General features: G+C 45.8%; 1 protein-coding gene across 1 annotated transcript in view; it reads left to right on the top strand.

Moving 5' to 3' along the window:
- SMCHD1 (structural maintenance of chromosomes flexible hinge domain containing 1) overlaps positions 1-19,378 on the top strand; it is a 2,274,803-nt gene that overhangs the window by 2,214,078 nt on the left and 41,347 nt on the right. Inside the window, exon 49 of the mRNA XM_086965602.1 lies at positions 11,154-11,312. Within this exon, the coding sequence (XP_086821728.1) occupies positions 11,154-11,312 (159 nt within the window). The remainder of the gene's footprint in view (positions 1-11,153; positions 11,313-19,378) is intronic.

Below are 19,378 nucleotides of genomic sequence, written 5' to 3'. Positions count from 1 at the left end.
TCCGCCCGGTCCCCAGACAAATCCGCACCATTCAGTAATATCAGTTATGTAAATCACGTCTATGTAGTCAAGGACCTTTAAACAAAAATAATAGGAGGAAGATTGTAAGTGATAGTCTCCTAAGTATCATTCACGGATACTCTAAACCTCTATCCCCACGTATTCATCTCACTGAGGGTCGTCAAAGTTCAGGTCTGGAACATCATCAAAGTCCCGACCTGAAAACACGAAGGAAACCGTTAAGAAACAGGTTTCATGCACAATTCTTACTCCATCACAAGCCTAGTATCGGGCACTGAACACGAAGACACTCACCCGTAGTTCAGCGGCAAGTGTCCTCGCTGTACTCCGGCGTTTGCTGTAAGCGCCATATTGAAATGTCTATTTAAAGGTTAATCCGCGGTCGCCATCTTGTAATGGTGTACTCGCGTTATTGTTCGTCTATGTATCTTCACAGCATTGCCTCGATATGTATATACAGTCTAATGTAGAGAGGTGGCAATATTTATATTTACATATCCTCCGTGTTATATGGTTGTAATTTAAATGTTGGATGACAATAAATAGTAGTGTGTCACCGCAATATTCTACTCATTCTCGTTCGGAAAAATATAAAGTTCTGCCTAGTTTTGGCGCTATCACCTACAAATTAAGTCTACTGTCCACAGCTGAATAAGGTGAATGAAGAACGAGGCGCTAGTAGGCAGCCTCGGTATGTTCTGAGCAATCCTACAGCCATCCAATAAGATGACATGTAAACCAGTACCGAATCGTGTGGAAATCACAGACGCGTTCCATAGTCGAGTCCAAACTAAAATTGAATAATATAACACCCTGTGTAACCGGGCATATTATGTGATGTATACAAATAGTAAAGAAAGAAAAAGTGTACAGGTAGATTCCACACCAACGGAAGGAAAGACAATAACCCAATATACCAAGTATATGAGTGTACATACTATAACATACACTAAACATATTTACGTACAATACAGTAATTGTTGGCAAACCACAGAGGAAAGGAAAAGCTCCTATCGGCAGTACATATATACAGTTGAGAGAAATTACATAAGGTTAATACCAGAGATACATCATTTCTCAACCCCATTGACAAGTACATAAAAACAGACACAGTACATTACAATTTACTCCTCTATGTATATCACGTACAAAGTGTCATATATAGGCCAGAATCCTCAACATGGACATAGTTAATCCTGCCCCAGGTAATATTGATACTCATTGTCAATATTCAAACCCTTGCTCACAGCCCGAAGCTTCATAATCCAGATTACCTCTCTTCTTCTGAGCTTAAGTTGTCTGTTGCCACCTCTAGGGTCTACTGCAACATGGTCTATTCCATGATAACTGAATTGGTGTTGTTCCTGTTTGTCATGATGCTGTACACTATGGGCTGCTATCGGGTATCTGGTGTCACCATTCTTCCACGCTCGGAAATGCTCTACCATTCTATCTCTCAGTCTCCTAATGGTGCTACCCACATATATCTGACCGCATGAACAGGCAATGACATATACAACATAAGTAGTGTCACAGTTGATGAATACATCTATGGCATATGTGTCTGAGCCATTGTAACTGAAACGGAGTACTTTCTTCTCTGCCCATCTGCATGAGTTACAACGCCCACATTTGTGGAAGCCCTTCCTAAGACCATCAAACCACACTTCTCTCCTGGTTTTGATGGGATAACTTGGGCTCAAATCGTTGGCTAGTGTCCTGCCCTTCCTGTACGCAATAGAAGGTTTCGTAGTTATGAATGGCAGTAAATCTTTATCCGCCTTCAATAAATGCCAGTGTCTGTTAATGATAGAATACAACGTATTAGACTCTGTTTTGTATTGCGTGATCAGCCTCACTTTATCTGTACGATCACCAATAATCTCTTTACTTGCTAGAGTATGCTGCCTCTGTAGATTCTTAGCCCTCCTCCTAGCTTTGCCAATTACTTCTCTGTTATAACCTCTTGCCATGAATCTATTTGACATATCCTGTAAGTTATATTCAAAATCCTCGTCTTCCGAGCAATTCCTCCTTGCTCTGGTCATCTCTGAATAGGGAATAGATCTTTTCTGACAGTTTGGATGACAGCTAGTTGCATATAAAACTGCGTTGCAACTCGTATCTTTCCTGAACATCCTCGAGCAGAGTCTCATGTCTTTCACAAATAGTTCAACATCTAAGAATTCTATTCTCCTCTCATCATATTTGGTAGTAAACCGTAAATTGACATCATTACCATTCAAGTAGTCAAAGAAACAATGTAAGTCAGCAAGCGAACCAGTCCAGATCATGAGACAGTCGTCGATATATCTGCCCCAGTATTGGATATACTCCATCCATCTCCGTCCCCGATGGCCCCAGACCCACTCCGCCTCAAACCACCCCATAAAGAGGTTAGCAAAAGACGGAGCGAATCTGGAACCCATCGCGGTCCCAAGGCGCTGTCTGTACCACTTCTGATCAAATAAAAACACGTTATTTTTCAAAACAATGTCAGTCATGTTTAACAGCATCCCCGTGTGTTAAAAAAACTCAACTGGTCTCTTGTTGAGGAAGGTCTCTATTGCCGTTATGCCTAGGGAATGTTCTATATTGGAATAGAGAGAAACCACATCTAATGTTACCAAGTACATCCCCTCCTCCCATGTCACATCTGATATAATATTGAGTACGTGCTTTGTGTCCTGAATATAAGAGGGCAACGATTGTACATATGGTCTTAAAAATACATCAATGTACTGTGAGATCTTTTCAGTGGGACCACCTATCCCTGAGATAATCGGTCTCCCTGGTGGATTATCTCTGTTTTTGTGGACTTTTGGCAACGTGTACAGACAGGGCGCTCTAGGTGTCGAAACAATCAAATAGTTATATTCATCATTATCCAAAAGAGTCAGGTCATACCACTCCTTGAGTTTGATGTTAATACTGATTTTTAGTTTATCTAGAGGATTCCCATTAAGTACCTCATAATAACGAGAGTCATTTAATTGAGTATAAATCTCTGCATTGTACTTAGTGGTGTCCATGACGACAATATTACCACCTTTGTCCGCCATACGAATGGTGATGTCGTCATTATCTCTCAAGGTCTTTAGTGCTGCCCTCTCTGAGCTAGTCAAGTTGTCTGGCCTTCTTTGATGTCCGCTCCTAGAGCCCTTATCAATCATTTTATCTATATCAAATTCCACCATTCTGTGAAAAGTATCTATCGTATTGCCTGTAGTCAGTTGTGGCGTCCACTTAGACTTTAATTTCAAGCCACTACTCTCACTCATAAATCTGTTAATCTCAAGATCGTCCAGTAACTTAGCCATCGTAATGGGATCATATTCATTCTCTGTTAGTGAAAGTAGTAGTTTGGTTGCATTCGCTCCCTCTATACTCAGATCACTTAGGGTCTGTGAATATGCAGAACTTATAGCTTTAATAGGTACATGCACAAAATGTTTCTTGATTTTCAACAATCTCACAAACTTGTATACATCAATTTTAGCATGATACCAATCCGACGATACATTCGGACAAAAACCAAGACCCTTTTTCAACAAAGAGATCATATCATCAGTTAGAATCACATTTGACAAATTGATAATCTCCAATTCCCAATTCGGTGCATTAGGAATCTGAATTAATCTTTCCACGACCTGAGTTTCATTCCTCTTCTTGGAGCCTGTTGACCCCTTGCCCCTTGATCCTCGTCTTGTCTTGACAGTCCCCCACCTCTGCCTTTGTAGGTACTGTCCCGATTCCCTATCCTGACCCGTTTCACTTCCTCTAAAAAATTATTGCTACTGTCTCACACCACTCCATCAGCCTGCAATGCACCTCCCACCTCCTCATTCTCACTGCTAGCCAGCGAGGATAATTCAGTCTCACTCGCACTAGCAGTAGCATTAGACTTCTGTTTAGAACCACGGGATTGTTGAATCAGATAATCGAAACGTTTAGCAAAAGTGAAAACACGGCCTGATTTATAATCCCTTTCATCCCGTTGTAATTTACGTGCCTTCCTACGTTTAATATCAGCCTGAAGGTCATTTAAATAGTTATCAAGGATTGTGTAATTCTTGATGGTAGCCTCAGGCATGTTGAGTTCCTTGATCTCCTCTTCAAGTTTATGTATTTCCTCCAGTAATTTCTTGATTTTACGATCCGCATTTTCGATAAGTAAATTCATCAAATTCCTGGAGGAAGAGGTTAATTCCTTTTCCCATCTGTCTAATAGATCTAACTCCAGATCTTCGTAGGTAGGCATAATCTGAGATCTGAGACCCCTCGGTATTCTATTGAGGATCAGATACTGTTTCAGGGTGGCCGCGTCCCACCATTTATTCAGTTCTTGTTTCTTAAGGTATTCTAATCTCTTAAATTTCTCCTTAAGTCCCACATTCTTGGTCGGCTGTTGCACGTTTGTGGGTTTGCTGGTTCTGCCAGACTGTAGATTACTAAACAAGTCTTGTGCTTCCTGATCTCTATTCATAATGCTACTTCCCACTGGGTCTGCACCTGAATTGACAAATAACTTCAATGTTGGGATACAAACAAACTCAGGGCGCTCCTCTTAATATCAGGGAAAATGTGTTACCTATATTCTTAGTTAGATTTGGTGCATCTAGGGGAAGGGCGTGTATCCAACACCCCTGTCTTTCCGTAACAAACAGAAATAGAACAGTACCATATGCCCCTGAGCACACAATTATTAATAATCAGTAAGTCCAGTTATCTTCGTTCTTCCAATCAATCAGCAAACCACAAATAATATAGAGAATGTCCTTAGATTGTCCTTCAGAGTTTAATTCCAAATGTTCCAAGTTAGAATCCAATATATATTTCTTCAGTACATCAATTCAAATGGTGAAGGTCAAGTTGCCAACACGTGTTTCGTCGTGTGTACATTTCACACATAGACTTCCTCAGGGCTGAAACACAATATACAAAGGCCCTGTATTAGAATCATACATATTAATAACTCTTGGGAAAGAAAGATATAGTCCCCATCACCCCCGAAAAATCTTTATGTGCAACAGATGTGTAGGCTCCAGATCGGAAAAAAATAGGAAAGAAGAAATACACCAGCTAAGGATCACCAACATAGGGTATGTACCCTATACGCCAATAACAGAAGAGAGAGATAAGAGTGAAGTCTCATATTCACCTTGAAGCTATATATTTGTAATCCTCTCTAAAACTTCTGTTCTCCAATCCAGCAAATTCCGACCAATGTCTGAACGGTGTAAGAAACAGACATTACTGAGATATACTAAAAATATATATTTTCAACTGCTCCCTACGTTCCTAGCAGAAGCCTGCATGGTAGCTTCAGAAGTTTAAAGAACAAAATCGCGCGAAAAAAGCTAAATCATGCTATCATTAATCGACATAATGCGTCTTATCCAGTGATGGACCCGACTTAAGTCTGCGTGTGTCATGAGGTTGACTGGCGACAGCCCGGATCCTGTGGGGCCCTGCGTCGATCGGTGTCGATAACAGTGCCGGGGCCGGAGCCGCCGGCCCGCTGGGGCCCCCAGTCGGGCCTGCGGGGCCCGAATGTGCTGAGACAGGCGCCGACGGAGGGAAGTGAGTCCTCATGGCCACGAGGAAATCACATAGCTCCTCCGGCGTCACATGCAGCCCAGGGACTGGAGGGTGTGGGTCTGGAAGCCGCGCCTGTGGCTCCGGCGGAGCAGTGCAGGAGGTGTCGCTCGAACCCACTGCGGCGTCGCGTGAGCGGCAGGGTAAGTCAGAAGAGTGATGTCGCCTCTTCGACTTCTATTTCGAATGCCTCGACTTACCGGTGGACTTGGAGCCCGACGAGTGGTGACGATGATATGACGAGCGATGACTGCGTCTCCGCGACCGGTCCCTCGACTTCCTTCTCGACCGGCGTGGAGCCGACTGCCGGAGCTCGAGCAGCTTGCGGGACCACTCCCGCCTAGCCTTCGAGGTCAAGGCCTGGCAGTCGGGGCACAATTTATCGTCGTGGTCGGCCCCGAGTTAGTAAAGGCACCGACGGTGGGGGTCGGTCACCGACATCAAGCGGTGACAGGCCTCGCAAGGTTTAAACCCAGGCATCCCTATCGGCACCAGGAGTGGATGTCGACTCAAAAAGATGATCAAAAGAGATCAAAAAGTTAGTAAAAAAATCACTAGAGTACTGCTCTTCCCGAATCTGCGCGAGGGCGGCGTCTAAGTACTCCGACAACGTCATACCGGCGATCACGACGCGGACGACTGATGCGGAGCAGCAGACGACGCCTACCGACGTGCAGGGGTACTGCTATGCAAAACTTTCCGGATCCAGTCTGATGCCTGGGGATATTCTAAAGTAAGGAATCTAACACTAACCTGTTTCTTTCAGATACAATTTTACTAAAGATCCTCAACTCGATCACTGTTCATAAGGTACCATATGCCCCTGAGCACACAATTATTAATAATCAGTAAGTCCAGTTATCTTCGTTCTTCCAATCAATCTGCCTCCGACGTCGATGGGTGAGCAATTCACCTACTACCCGGCTCCGTCATTTTTGCCTGTTAATCAGGACACGGATGAAGGGGAGGACTGGGAGGGTCTGAGGACCCTCTGGCACAGCAGTGCCAGTTAAGTCAGGACTGGGCAAATGAGCTGGGGGAGGCCAGTGGTCTAGACACTTCGCCTGGCACTGGATTGATCTCTCCTCCCTCCGTGGCTTCGGAGGAGGGTGCTGCTTACAGCGTGGTGTTGAACAGGGTGGCCAAGGCCTTGGCTCTTGAGCTCCTTGTCACGGTTGTGAGGACTAACCTCCTCACTTGGGTGCTCAAACCGCAGGCAAGCTCTTCTGAGCCTCTACAGCCGTTTAACGAAGCCTTTACCGACGTTCTGATGGGCACCCGTTCCAAGCCCTCCTCAGGCCTTCCTGTGGATCGGAATGTGGCCTGACGCCACTGCCCGGCTCCGGGCGACCCCTGCTTTTTGTCCACCACCCCACCCCGAGAGTCTGGTTATCCAGGCCTCAACGTACCACACCGCATTCCCGACTGCTCCACCGGATCGGGAATCCAAAAGGTATGATCAGTTTAGGAGGACTGTTATCCTCCCTGAGTTTGGGGCTGTGGTCTGTCAACATTGCTTGCCTTTTGGGCCGTTACACCCACTCCCTGTGCGATACGGTTGTGGACGTGCTGCCACAGTGTCCGGCGGAGGCTCAGACACGGCTCGCCCAAGCCCTGGCGGAAGGGCAGGATGCAGCACGGTACTCAAACAGGTGTGGACTTGATACCACGGACTCGCTGGGCAGGGCGATTCCCACGATGGTGGCGATTCGTCGCCACGCCTGGCTGAGGTCTGTCAGCTTCTCGGGGGATGTCCAGTCCACTCTCATGGACATACCCTTTGATGGCCGTCGCCTTTTTGTGGATAGTGCGCTACAGCGTTTTAAGGACTTCAGGACCGCAAAGTTCTGCTTTTCGCCCCTTTCAGGGCCAAGGAAGGGGAGCCCTCACACGAACAGGCAGCCACAGGCCGCAGAACAAACCTCAGCGCGGACGTGGTAACCGCCGTGGCGGTGCCGGGGGACAACGGCAAGGTCAGTCCACATCAACTCCACATCAACTCCAGCAGCATCTGCCTCAAAGCCTTCCTAGTCCGAGCTTTCAGGCCCATAAGATGCCAGTTGGAGGCAGGGTCCGCCATCACCTTCTCCATTGGCGTACCATCACGTCGGACAGGTGGGTGCTGCAAATCGTCCGAAGGGGCTACTCCCTCCCCTTTGAGGCGACCCCTCCAGCCATGCCACTGCATGTCGCGGGATCAATTGCAACTTCTACAGGAGGAAGTTATGACCCACTTGGCCAAGGGTGTCTTCGAGCACTTTCCTGGGCCGGAAGTAGGACGTGGTTGCTACTCCCACTACTTCCTGGTACCCAAGAAGGGCAAAGGAGGCCTACGCCCTATCTTGGACCTCCAGAGCGTCAACGGTTTCCTCCGGAAGGAGAAGTTCAAGATGCTGACTTTAGCTCAGGTCCTAGCTGCCCTAGACCCTGAAGACTATATGGTAGTGTTGTACTTGAAGGACGCATATTTCCATATACCCGTCCTGCCGGCCCACCGGTGTTACCTGTGGTTCCCGGTAGGCCACAAGCACTTTCAGTTTACCGTGCTCCCCTTTGGCCTTACCAGCGCCCCTTGGGTGTTCACGAAATTGATGGCGGTGGTCGCAGCTCATTTGCACAGATCAGGGGTTCCAGTCTTCCCCTATCTCGACGACTGGTTGTTGAAGGCGGGCTCGCCCCAGACAGTCGTGAGCCACCTCCAGACGACGGCCGACCTCGTGCACCTGCTGGGGTTCTCCATCAATGTGCCGAAGTCGCACTTGTGCCCCTCTCAGAAGCTCCTTTTCATCGGAGCGGTTCTGGACTCAGCGCAGTTTCAGGTTTATCCTCCCGAACAGCCGGTTCGAGATATTCAGGCTCTGATTCCGATCTTTCAGCCTTTATCCCGAGTCTTGGTCAGGTTGACGCTGCGGCTTCTGGGGCAGATATCCTCCTGCATCCTTCTGGTGCATCACGCCAGGTGGCGGATGCGGGCTCTGCAGTGGTACCTGAAATTTCAGTGGGCACAGCATCAGGGCAACCTGTCCGACCACGTCCGGATCTCCGAGGGCACTGTGAGACAGTTGCAGTGGTGGCTCACGGACCGCGATTGGGTCAGCGGCAGATCCTTCTCCCTACCCCAACCGGAGCACGTAGTAGTGACAGATGCGTCCCTCCTGGGCTGGGGGGGCCACATGGGAGAGGCAGAGATCAGAGGCCTCTGGTCTCCGACAGAGTCCCGGCTCCAGATCAACCTTCTGGAGCTGCGGGCGATCCGTCTTGCACTGAAGGCAGTCCTTCCCTCTGTCTGGGGAAGTGTAGTGCAGGTGTTCACGGACAACACCACCTCCATGTGGTACTGAAACAAACAGGGCGGGGTGGGGTCGTGGACCCTTTGTCAGGAGACTCTGCGCCTCTGGCAATGGCTGGAACACCAGGGTGTCACCCTGGTGGTTCAACACCTGGCAGGTACCCTGAACGCCAGGGCGGATGAACTCAGCCGTCGGTGCATGATGGATCACGAATGGTGTCTGAACTCTGACATGGCGCAAGGCCTCTTTCAGCAGTGGGGAGAGCCTTGGTTAGATCTATTCGCCACCAGTTCTGCGCGTTGGAATTTCCAAGGCTGCACTCGCTCGAAGACGCCTTTCGTCGCGAGTGGAGCTGCGGTCCGTTGTATGCCTTTCTGCCTATACCACTTCTGCCCAGAGTGCTGAATAAGATCTGGCGCGACCGGCCCAGGTCATCCTTGTGGCTCCGGACTGGGCACAAAGATACTGGGATCCCGAGCTACACAGCATGTCAGTCGATCCCTCGATTCTTCTGCCTCTTCGGGAGGACCTTCTGTCGCAGCAGCAGGGGACGGTCTTCCGCCCGAACTTGTCCAGTCTCCACCTACATGCGTGGAGATTGAGCAGCGACAGTTGAGGCCATTTGACTTGCCTCCTGAAGTCTGTGATGTGATTCTGGCAGCCAGGCGTCCCTCCACAAAATCGGTATACACCTGCAGGTGGAACAAATTTGTAGCATGGTGCACAGCAAAGGCTGTGGATCCACTTTCTGCCCCCTTTCAGAGGTTCTCCTCTTTCTTCTTTCTCTTGCGCAGCAGGGCTCTGCTCTGGGCACTATCAAAGGCTACCTCTCTGCCATTTCTGCCTTCTTGAGGCTCTCTGATCAGCCTTCTCTTTTCAAATCCCCTGTTGTAAATAGATTCTTGAAAGGCATCACACACATGTTTCCTCCTGTCCCTTTCGTGATGCCTCAGTGGGACTTGAACCTTGTTCTAGCCTATTTGATGTGCACTCATTTCGAGACACTTCACAATTGCCCTCTTCATCTTACGACTCTTACGACTGCATTCCTGGTTGCCATCACCTCTGCCAGGAAAGTGAGGAAGCTTCAGGCTCTATCTTCTAAACCTCCTTTCCTCTCTGTCCATCCGGACAAAGTTGTCTTGAGAACTCGTCCTTCTTTCCTGCCCAAGGTGGTTATTTGCCTTTTATATCTGGCAGTCCATCACTTTGCCTACCTTCTTTCCGCATCCCTCGGAAGAGGAAGAGAGGCTCCACCGTCTGGACCCAAAACAAGCGCTCTCCTTCTATCTAGACCGCACACGCCAGTTCCGGGTGGAAGACCAGCTCTTTGTTGGTTACTTGGGCGCTAATAAGGGGCGGGCGGTGCACAAATGGACCTTTTCTCGATGGGTCATCTTGTGCATCAAGGTCTGTTACTCTTTGGCGAAAAAGGAACCTCCTGTGGGGCTGCGTGCCCATTCCACTCTAGCCAGGGCGGCTACTACTGCCCTGTGTCGGGGAGTCCCCTTGCAGGACATCTGTCAAGCAGCTATGTGGGCCTCGCTGCACACGTTACTAGATACTACTGCCTGGACAGCCAAGTCCGGAGAGATGGCTTTTTCGGTCGTTCCGTTCTCCGGGATTTTCTGGTGTGATTTTGGTTCCCAGACCCACCACCGGGGTTGGTATATCTGGGGTATCTATTCTAAGGTAAGGAATCTAACACTAACCTGTTTCTTTCAGAAGCACAAGTTACTTCGCTTCGGTAACGATGTATCTGTAAGAAACAGTAGTTAGTGTTGGATTCAATACCGCCCCACCCATCCTCCCCGTTCTGCGAACAGAAATCTAGGGTTACGGTATCTCCCTTTGAGGGCCCTGGTTTCATGGCACCAGTGTCGGTTTCTTGCATTGCTCTGTGTTCCTGGCGTGGAAAGCTATGTACAGAACTGACGTCAGCGTGCGAGGGCGGTGTCGAAGTACTCCAACGACGTCATTCCAGCGATCACAACGATGGACGTGGCGCTGCAGACGACAACTACCGACGCGCCAGGGTACTGCTGACGAAAACTTTCCGGATCCAGTCTGACGCCTGGGGATATTCTAAGGTAAGTAATCTAACACTAACTACTGTTACTTACAGATATATCGTTACCGAAGGTAAGTAACTTGTGCTTTAGGTATACTTTGCAGCTCTGTCCTCTCAGTGTTATGTTCTGGGCTTGTTAAAAATTGTGTCCTTTGTCCCCTATCTTCACATAGATCTTCTTCAGCAATACCAGTCATCAGTTGTTAAAGTTGGCGAAGTGAATGATGAACTTGAATTGCATTTAGAAAGCCTTAACACGCCAGAAATGCTACAAAAGAAACAGGAGCTCAATGAACAGGAAGAAAATCTCAGGTCGATTGAGCAGAAACTAGGTAAGCCTATTGCTTCTTGCCCATACACACCGCTCACATGCATGTTGAACTTTCTGAAAGGTCTGCATAATGACTGAATAGCATTTTCTAGTTAAATACTCACTTCAGCCACCAGGATACTCTAGCTTCAGTGCTTCGTTTTTAAGCAGATTTATACATTTGCCTTTCTATTCAGAGATATATTATCTACTGGCTGTCGCCAGTAAATAGTTATAGTTAGGACCTAGTTTCCATAGGAAAAGCATTTTTTCTTTTCCCAATAACTTTGGCGCCGGATGACTAATCTTCGCAAATTTTTCATATATATATATATATATATATATATATATATATATATATATATATATACACATACACATACACATACACATATCAAGAGCAATGCGCCAAGCGCTTTGGGAGGGCTACCCATGACTCATCTGACCATCCAGCCTTGTTCTTTGTCCCGATGTCCTCACAGCCTCCCTCGCTGTTTAGAAAAGAAGTCCGACGCGTTTCGGGGCAGACACGCCCCTTCTTCATGGACGTTGTTTCAACACGTTGCACAGTAGTTCACCAACTGATTGAAACGCATTTTGTTCCAACCAAGGCCGCCCTAAGTGGGTGTGGCTCATGACGTTTGTGCAGCCAGGCTTTCTGGTTGCTGTAGTTCAGTTGTTGGTGACTTTGTAGTTCGCCTTCAGTAGGTGTGCAATCCGGTGTTATTTCAGTCAAATTATTTGTATCCTTGGGTTGCAGGTTGGAGGGGTGGGTTGCGAGGTCATTAAAATCACAATGATGTGTCACGCTGAAAAAGCGGGGATTCGTATCCCTGCTGCAGTCTTCACCGGCTCCTGCATTTTAGATGGTCGGCGAAGCGGAGCCCCTCCCCCGGTTATGGCTAACCGTGGAAAATGTCAAGAGCAATGCGCCAAGCGCTTTGGGAGGGCTACCCATGACTCATCTGACCATCCAGCCTTGCACAGTAGTTCACCAACTGATTGAAACGCATTTTGTTCCAACCAAGGCCGCCCTAAGTGGGTGTGGCTCATGACGTTTGTGCAGCCAGGCTTTCTGGTTGCTGTAGTTCAGTTGTTGCTGACTTTGTAGTTCGCCTTCAGTAGGTGTGCTTTTGTGATTTTAATGACCTCGCAACCCACCCCTCCAACCTGCAACCCAAGGATACAAATAATTTGACTGAAATAACACCGGATTGCACACCTACTGAAGGCGAACTACAAAGTCACCAACAACTGAACTACAGCAACCAGAAAGCCTGGCTGCACAAACGTCATGAGCCACACCCACTTAGGGCGGCCTTGGTTGGAACAAAATGCGTTTCAATCAGTTGGTGAACTACTGTGCAACGTGTTGAAACAACGTCCATGAAGAAGGGGCGTGTCTGCCCCGAAACGCGTCGGACTTCTTTTGTAAACAGCGAGGGAGGCTGTGAGGACATCGGGACAAAGAACAAGGCTGGATGGTCAGATGAGTCATGGGTAGCCCTCCCAAAGCGCTTGGTGCATTGCTCTTGACATTTTCCACGGTCAGCCATAACCGGGGGAGGGGCTCCGCTTCGCCGACCATCTAAAATGCAGGAGCCGGTGAAGACTGCAGCAGGGATACGAATCCCCGCTTTTTCAGCGTGACACATCATTGTGATTTTAATGACCTCGCAACCCACCCCTCCAACCTGCAACCCAAGGATACAAATAATTTGACTGAAATAACACCGGATTGCACACCTACTGAAGGCGAACTACAAAGTCACCAACAACTGAACTACAGCAACCAGAAAGCCTGGCTGCACAAACGTCATGAGCTACACCCACTTAGGGCGGCCTTGGTTGGAACAAAATGCGTTTCAATCAGTTGGTGAACTACTGTGCAACGTGTTGAAACAACGTCCATGAAGAAGGGGCGTGTCTGCCCCGAAACGCGTCGGACTTCTTTTCTAAACAGCGAGGGAGGCTGTGAGGACATCGGGACAAAGAACAAGGCTGGATGGTCAGATGAGTCATGGGTAGCCCTCCCAAAGCGCTTGGCGCATTGCTCTTGATATATACACATATATATATATATATATATATATATATATATATATATATATTCGGGATAAGATTCTAGATTCCACAGTCTTTAACACTAAAAGCATCCAGGCACTCACGAGCAGGGTTTTATCAAAAGCTTATTTATTTAAGCATGTACCATCAACACGTTTCGGGAGTCAGGCTCCCTTGATCACGATGTTTTTGCGTTGGTCTGAGCCTCCCTTTTCACACACATACAGGGTGATAAAAACAGTAAAAGGACTCACAATGAAACACTGTTAGAGTAAACACAGCGGCCATCTTGACATTTTCCAAATACATAGATATCAAAGTGAATATCTTATTGCAGGACCTCACACAACAAAGCATTTATAAGGGAATAATATTAAAAAATGCTCAAAATAAGAGATATATATATATATATGTGTATCATTATCTCTTAGATGTAACATTCACAATTTTCAAAGTGAAAGTGCATATTTCATTCAACGGAAACATGTTAGCTCCCTTGTGCAAACAAAAATTCTTATGTTTGCGATTTAAAATAAGGCAAGTGCCTATTTTAATCGAGCGTAACCCTTTCTTTTATGTGAGAGAAATTATTGTCCTTAATCATATGTGTTGCCAGAAAAAGTCACTGTATTAAATTTGACACAGTCTAGTCTCATAGGAAATCGTCCTGGCTCTAACTATCAAGTTTACATTACTACAACATGGGGGAGTTATACTAATGGAAATGCTGTCAAACAATTCTACCTTATTAAAAACATCAAGTGCATTGGTCAACAGATAAATATATACTGTAAACAAATCGACTGGATATTGCACATGGAAAATGACAAAGTGCTAGTGCTCAAAAGGTATTTAATATCTCAAATAAAGTGCAAATATTTCTGTGTTTCTCACAGTTATTCATATCTACATACCATCCTCCTATGATATATAATTACATAGCATTGGAGGGATTCCTTGGTCTCATTATAAAGGTGCAAGTGCCTTTACCTCAAAATACAGTACTCTTTTAATGTAAACATTCCATTCAAATTGCACAATCAATTGCATTATTCCAAAGTGGCAGTGCATATCACAGAGCAAAAGACAGCATTACTACATTGTAAAAAATTTCTCCCAGAGCCTTCATTCAAGAAAAAAACCACCTCTGTATGTGAAGATACAGAAAGGAAAAGCTTCAGATTTGAACCATTAAAATCAACAAGAAATTTTCACCAAAAGGAAGTTCATAATGAAAAAATCTTAAAAATGCAGTTCAAGGATCGTTGAGGTTTATGAAATAGTTCATTGTATTTAGACAGTCAACCCAAACAGGTGTATAGGTCTTCATCAACGTTCAAACCCTGTGGTTCATTACAATTAAATTCTTTTTTTTTTTTATTTCAAAAGTTTTTATTGGACGTTTCAGGGTTATACATCATACAAATCATAAATTGCAATGTACATACAATCGATGCGTGTAAATACACATCATTCAGCATAGGAATGCCTTAGGACCCATGGTGGTGGTAATTCGGGACGATCTTGAAGACAATATGGGAAACCATCAAGCAGCCTTTCAAGGCTGGGTTCCTGAGGGGCTACAATACAAATGAATTGGAGATGGAAAGGAAAGGAACGGAGTAGAAAGAGGAAGAGGGAGAAAAAGGAAAGAGAGAATAAAGGTTAGAGGTGAGATGTAAGAGGTAAGAAGCTAGATGTAAGATGTAAGAAGTTGGACGTTAGATGTCCACCACGATGCGGCTTTAGCAGTCCGGTTACGAGTGACTGGTTATTTAAGCTGTGCAAAAGTATAAGCGGCCCCCCGGGAGCTGTAGGAAGAAACTGGGAGCATGAAGTTTCACGGTGGTTTGTGGGTTTTGAAGTAGATATCTAGTGAGTTCCAAAGTTTCCTTTGTGAAGTTCGCCCCGGTGTGTTTTGTAGAGTGATGTTATCATCTCCTCGGAGGTTAATCACCCAGTTTAGCCAGCAGGCATAGCTTGCTTTTTTGGTGTCCTTCCAATTATTTAGAACGACTTTCACAGCTGCCGTAAAGAGGAGGTCAAGGAGTGCCCTGTCTATTTCTGGGAGTTGGGTCTCTTTAGTAAATCCGAAAATAAGATAGGGGAGTTCCTTGATAGGTGAGATATTAAATACTTTGTGGACGAAGTCAAATACCCTGTCCCAAAATAGTGAAACACAGTCGCATTGGAGTATAAGGTGTTCTAGATCTCCTTCTGCACGCTTACAGTTCCAGCAGAATGCGTCTGGGCTGAGTTTATGTGCATATAGGCGAGCCGCGTCCAGAAGACTTTATGCATGAGCCAGAATTTGGCTTGTGATAATGTAGGGCTTATTTTATGGTTTGTGCAAGATCTCCACGCCGTGGACCACTCCAGCTCTGAGATGGAGAAGGAGGCGACTGACGACCAGGATAGCATTGTTTTGGTATTCAATGTTGGTGATTGCGGGCTCAATAATTTGTATAACCTTGAGACCTGGTGGCCTATTTTATTTAGGGAGGAGAGGAGTGAGGGAAGAGCTGGGTGTTTGGATGTCAGTCCCGCTTTTGTAATGGCGGTTTTAACGTTGAGGAATATGTAGAAGTCGGAACTATCAATCCCAAAGTTCGATTGGATTTTCGTAAAGGGTAGAGGGTAGCCACTGTCATAGAGTTGGTGGGGGAAGAAGATTCCCTTCTTGATCCAGGTCGGGTTAAATAGTGGTTTACCTTTGTAGGTGATTGAGGAGTTTTTCCAGATCGCTTCCCACCTAGATTTCCTTATCGTTGAGTCAAGCAGTTTATCTACCCTGAGTAGGGCTATTTTGGTGTTGGTGAATATGGGTTTAGAACATGGGATCTGATTCGCTTTCATTGAAAGGATCGAGATGGGAGGCATGCCTTCCAGAAGCGCTTTTTCGACATCCAACCACTCCGGCGAGTAGTCCATTGGGGTAGACAGCCAATAGGATCCTTGTTTCGCTAGAAAGGCAATTTGATATCTTTTAAAGTCCGGGAGGTTGACTCCGCCCATGGATTTATCTAGTTTCAGTTTTTGCAGGCTGATACGTGCTTTTTTCCCTCTCCAGATGAAATTGTTAATAGTTTTATCTAATTTATTATGAAATTCTTGAGACAGCATTAAGGGGAGCATGGTAATTAGATAGTTTACTAGCGGTGTAATCATCATCTTGATGGTCTCCAGCCTACCCCACCAAGTGATGAAGCGGGGTGACCATCCGTCTAGTTGAGTTTTTATTTTTTCGAGAGTGAGTTTCTCATTATGTAGTAGGGTTTCTATGATGGAGCTTCCAAATTCTATACCCAGGTATTTGATGTAGTTGTTTTGCCAGACTAGACCTGATAAACCTAAAGATTCTTTATTAGTGAATATGTTGAGGGGTTTAACTTCAGATTTATCTCGATTCAGTTTGTAGCCTGAATGTTTAGAGTATGATTCTATAGAATCCATCATTGCGGCTATAGAGGTGTCAGGGTTTTCAGTGACTATCAGAATATCGTCTGCGTAAGCAGCCAGTTTTACAGTTTTATCCCCGAAGTTGATGCCACTAATCTCAGCGTTTTGTTGTATGTCACGGAGGAGAGGTTCCATTGCCAGGAGGAATAGAGAGGGAGATAGAGGGCAACCCTGTCTAGTTCCTTGTTCGAGAAGGAATGGTTCTGATAATGAACTGTTGATGGCAATTCTAACCGAAGGGGAGGCGTACAATGACATGACCATATTAATAAAAGTCTCACCTATATTGAATATGTGCATGCATTGGCGGAGGAAAGGCCACGACACTCTATCAAACGCCTTCTCCGCGTCCAGGGTGATTGCTACAGAGGGGGCATTCGAGATTTTCGATTTCTCCAGTACATGACATAGGAGTCTTGTATTGTCGTTAGAAAGGCGATGTTTCAGGAACCCCACCTGTGAGTTATTTATTAGGGCGGGTAAAACTTTGTTTAGTCTGCAAGCTAGAGCCTTCGCGTAAATCTTGCAGTCCAAATTTATGAGGGATATCGGCCTATAATTCTTAGGAAGTAGGGGGTCTTTCCCATCTTTGGGGATTACTATTATTGTCGCTTCACTCATCGTGGGGGTAATTCTGTTTGACAGTGAAAATGAATGGAACAGTTCGTTTAAGGAGTCTTGGGTTAAGTTGTTCTTCAAATGATTTATAAAAATTGTCCGTGAAGCCGTCAGGCCCCGGAGCTTTATTGTTCTTTAGTGTTTTGACTGCGGAAGATATTTCTGCTATAGGCAGTGGAGCCCCTAGCCTGATTTTGTCAGATTCGGTTAACCGTGGGAGTCGAATTGAGTTTAAATATTTGTTACATTCTTCCATGTTGAATGGGTTATTATTTTTATAGAGCTCCTCAAAAAAGGACTGAAATGTGTGAAGAATGTCTTTCTGTTTGGTTTTGGTGTTGTTGGATTGGTCTCTAATCAATGTTATATGGAATTGCTTCCTTTTGTGTTTAAGATAGGAAGCCAGGAGTTTCCCTGCTTTGTTACCCTCACAAAGTCTTAAAGCCTTGAATTTGTTAATCCATACTCCTGCTCTTTTACTAAGGATGGCGTTGTATTTATATTTCAGGTTCGTCAATTGGTCGATGGTAGCTTTATTGTTCAGATCACGGGAATGTTGCAACTCTAGTTGCTTGATTGTTTTCTCTAGAGAGTCTAGTTCAGAGTTTAATTCTTTATTCATACGGGCTCTGATACCTATCAGTTTACCTCTTAATGTGGCCTTGAACGCGTCCCATACTATGGCGGGGTCTGTTTCTGGTTGTGAGTTTATCTGGAAAAATTCTTGTATGCATTGTTCTATGCTCAATTTGTTCTCTGGCACTGAAAGTATCTCATCGTTAAATCTCCATCGTCTGGGGGGGATAAGAGAATGGGAGCCTGCCAATTTCATATGGATACCCGCATGGTCCGACACCAATATGGGGGCTATATCCGTTTCGTCGATGAGGTGTGTATGAGAGTCGGAAATCAAAAGGTAATCAATTCTTGAATAAGAATTGTGAGGAGGGGAGTAGAAAGTATAGTCACGGCCATCTGGGTGTTGTAGGCGCCATGAGTCATGTAGGTGGAATTTGGCACACATTCGTTTCAATGCTTCGTGGGCGCATGGGGGATGGTATGTACTTTTGGATTGCCTGTCCAACAAGGGATCTAGTGGTAGGTTAAGGTCTCCCCCGACCACTAGTAGTTCATCTTGTGGAATATTTTCAAGTTCTTTCGACACATATTCCCAAAATTCAGGCATGTCTGTATTAGGGCCGTATATATTTGCCACATAGATATGGTCCTCGTCTCTTTGAAGGTGTGCAATACTCAGTCTACCCTCGGTGTCCATCGAGTGTGATATCTGGGATAGGTTTGCCTTTTTAGCAACCAAGGTGATCACCCCTCTTTTCTTTTGATTCGCGGGGGAGCAAAGTGTCAGTGAGATCCAGTTTTGTTTAAGATTATCAGCATCTATCTGGGATAATTTGGTTTCCTGCATGAGCATTATGTCCCCTTTAGTTTTGGCTAGGTAGTTTAAGATTTTTTTGCGCTTTACTGGGTGATTAAGCCCCTTAACGTTTAGCGTAGAGCCTGCTAGGTTCTTATCTGAAGCCATGGATATTTGGTCGGATTGTTGTGGTGATGGGCCGCCATAAGATTTTGTGTGGATATGGTCTTACTGTAATGTGGAATTCCGCACACCCAGGGAGTCCGTGTACTATGGAAGCTCCAATAGATAGTGCTGCAAGCCTACTAAGGCCTTGGGACGCGTTGCGCACATCGTGGTGGTAGAGATTAATTAGTAAGTAAGAGAAAGGAGTGAAAGTGCGAGTAGATAAAGAAAGGAAAGAAAGAAGAGTAAAGAGCAGATGAAGAGTAGTACATAGCAGAGATACACCTGAAACAACCTTTTTTTCAACCCTAGAGCCCTCCCCCCCCAACTGAGTCAACCCCTCCTTGCACCCCTCTCCCCTCCCACCCCAACCCCCCTCCCCAAAACTCGAACTGAAGAGCTGCGAC

This window comes from Lissotriton vulgaris, chromosome 4_1 (assembly GCF_964263255.1).
Source record: "Lissotriton vulgaris chromosome 4_1, aLisVul1.2, whole genome shotgun sequence".
NCBI lineage: Eukaryota > Metazoa > Chordata > Amphibia > Caudata > Salamandridae > Lissotriton > Lissotriton vulgaris.
This window is presented reverse-complemented; position numbering and strand designations above follow the sequence as displayed.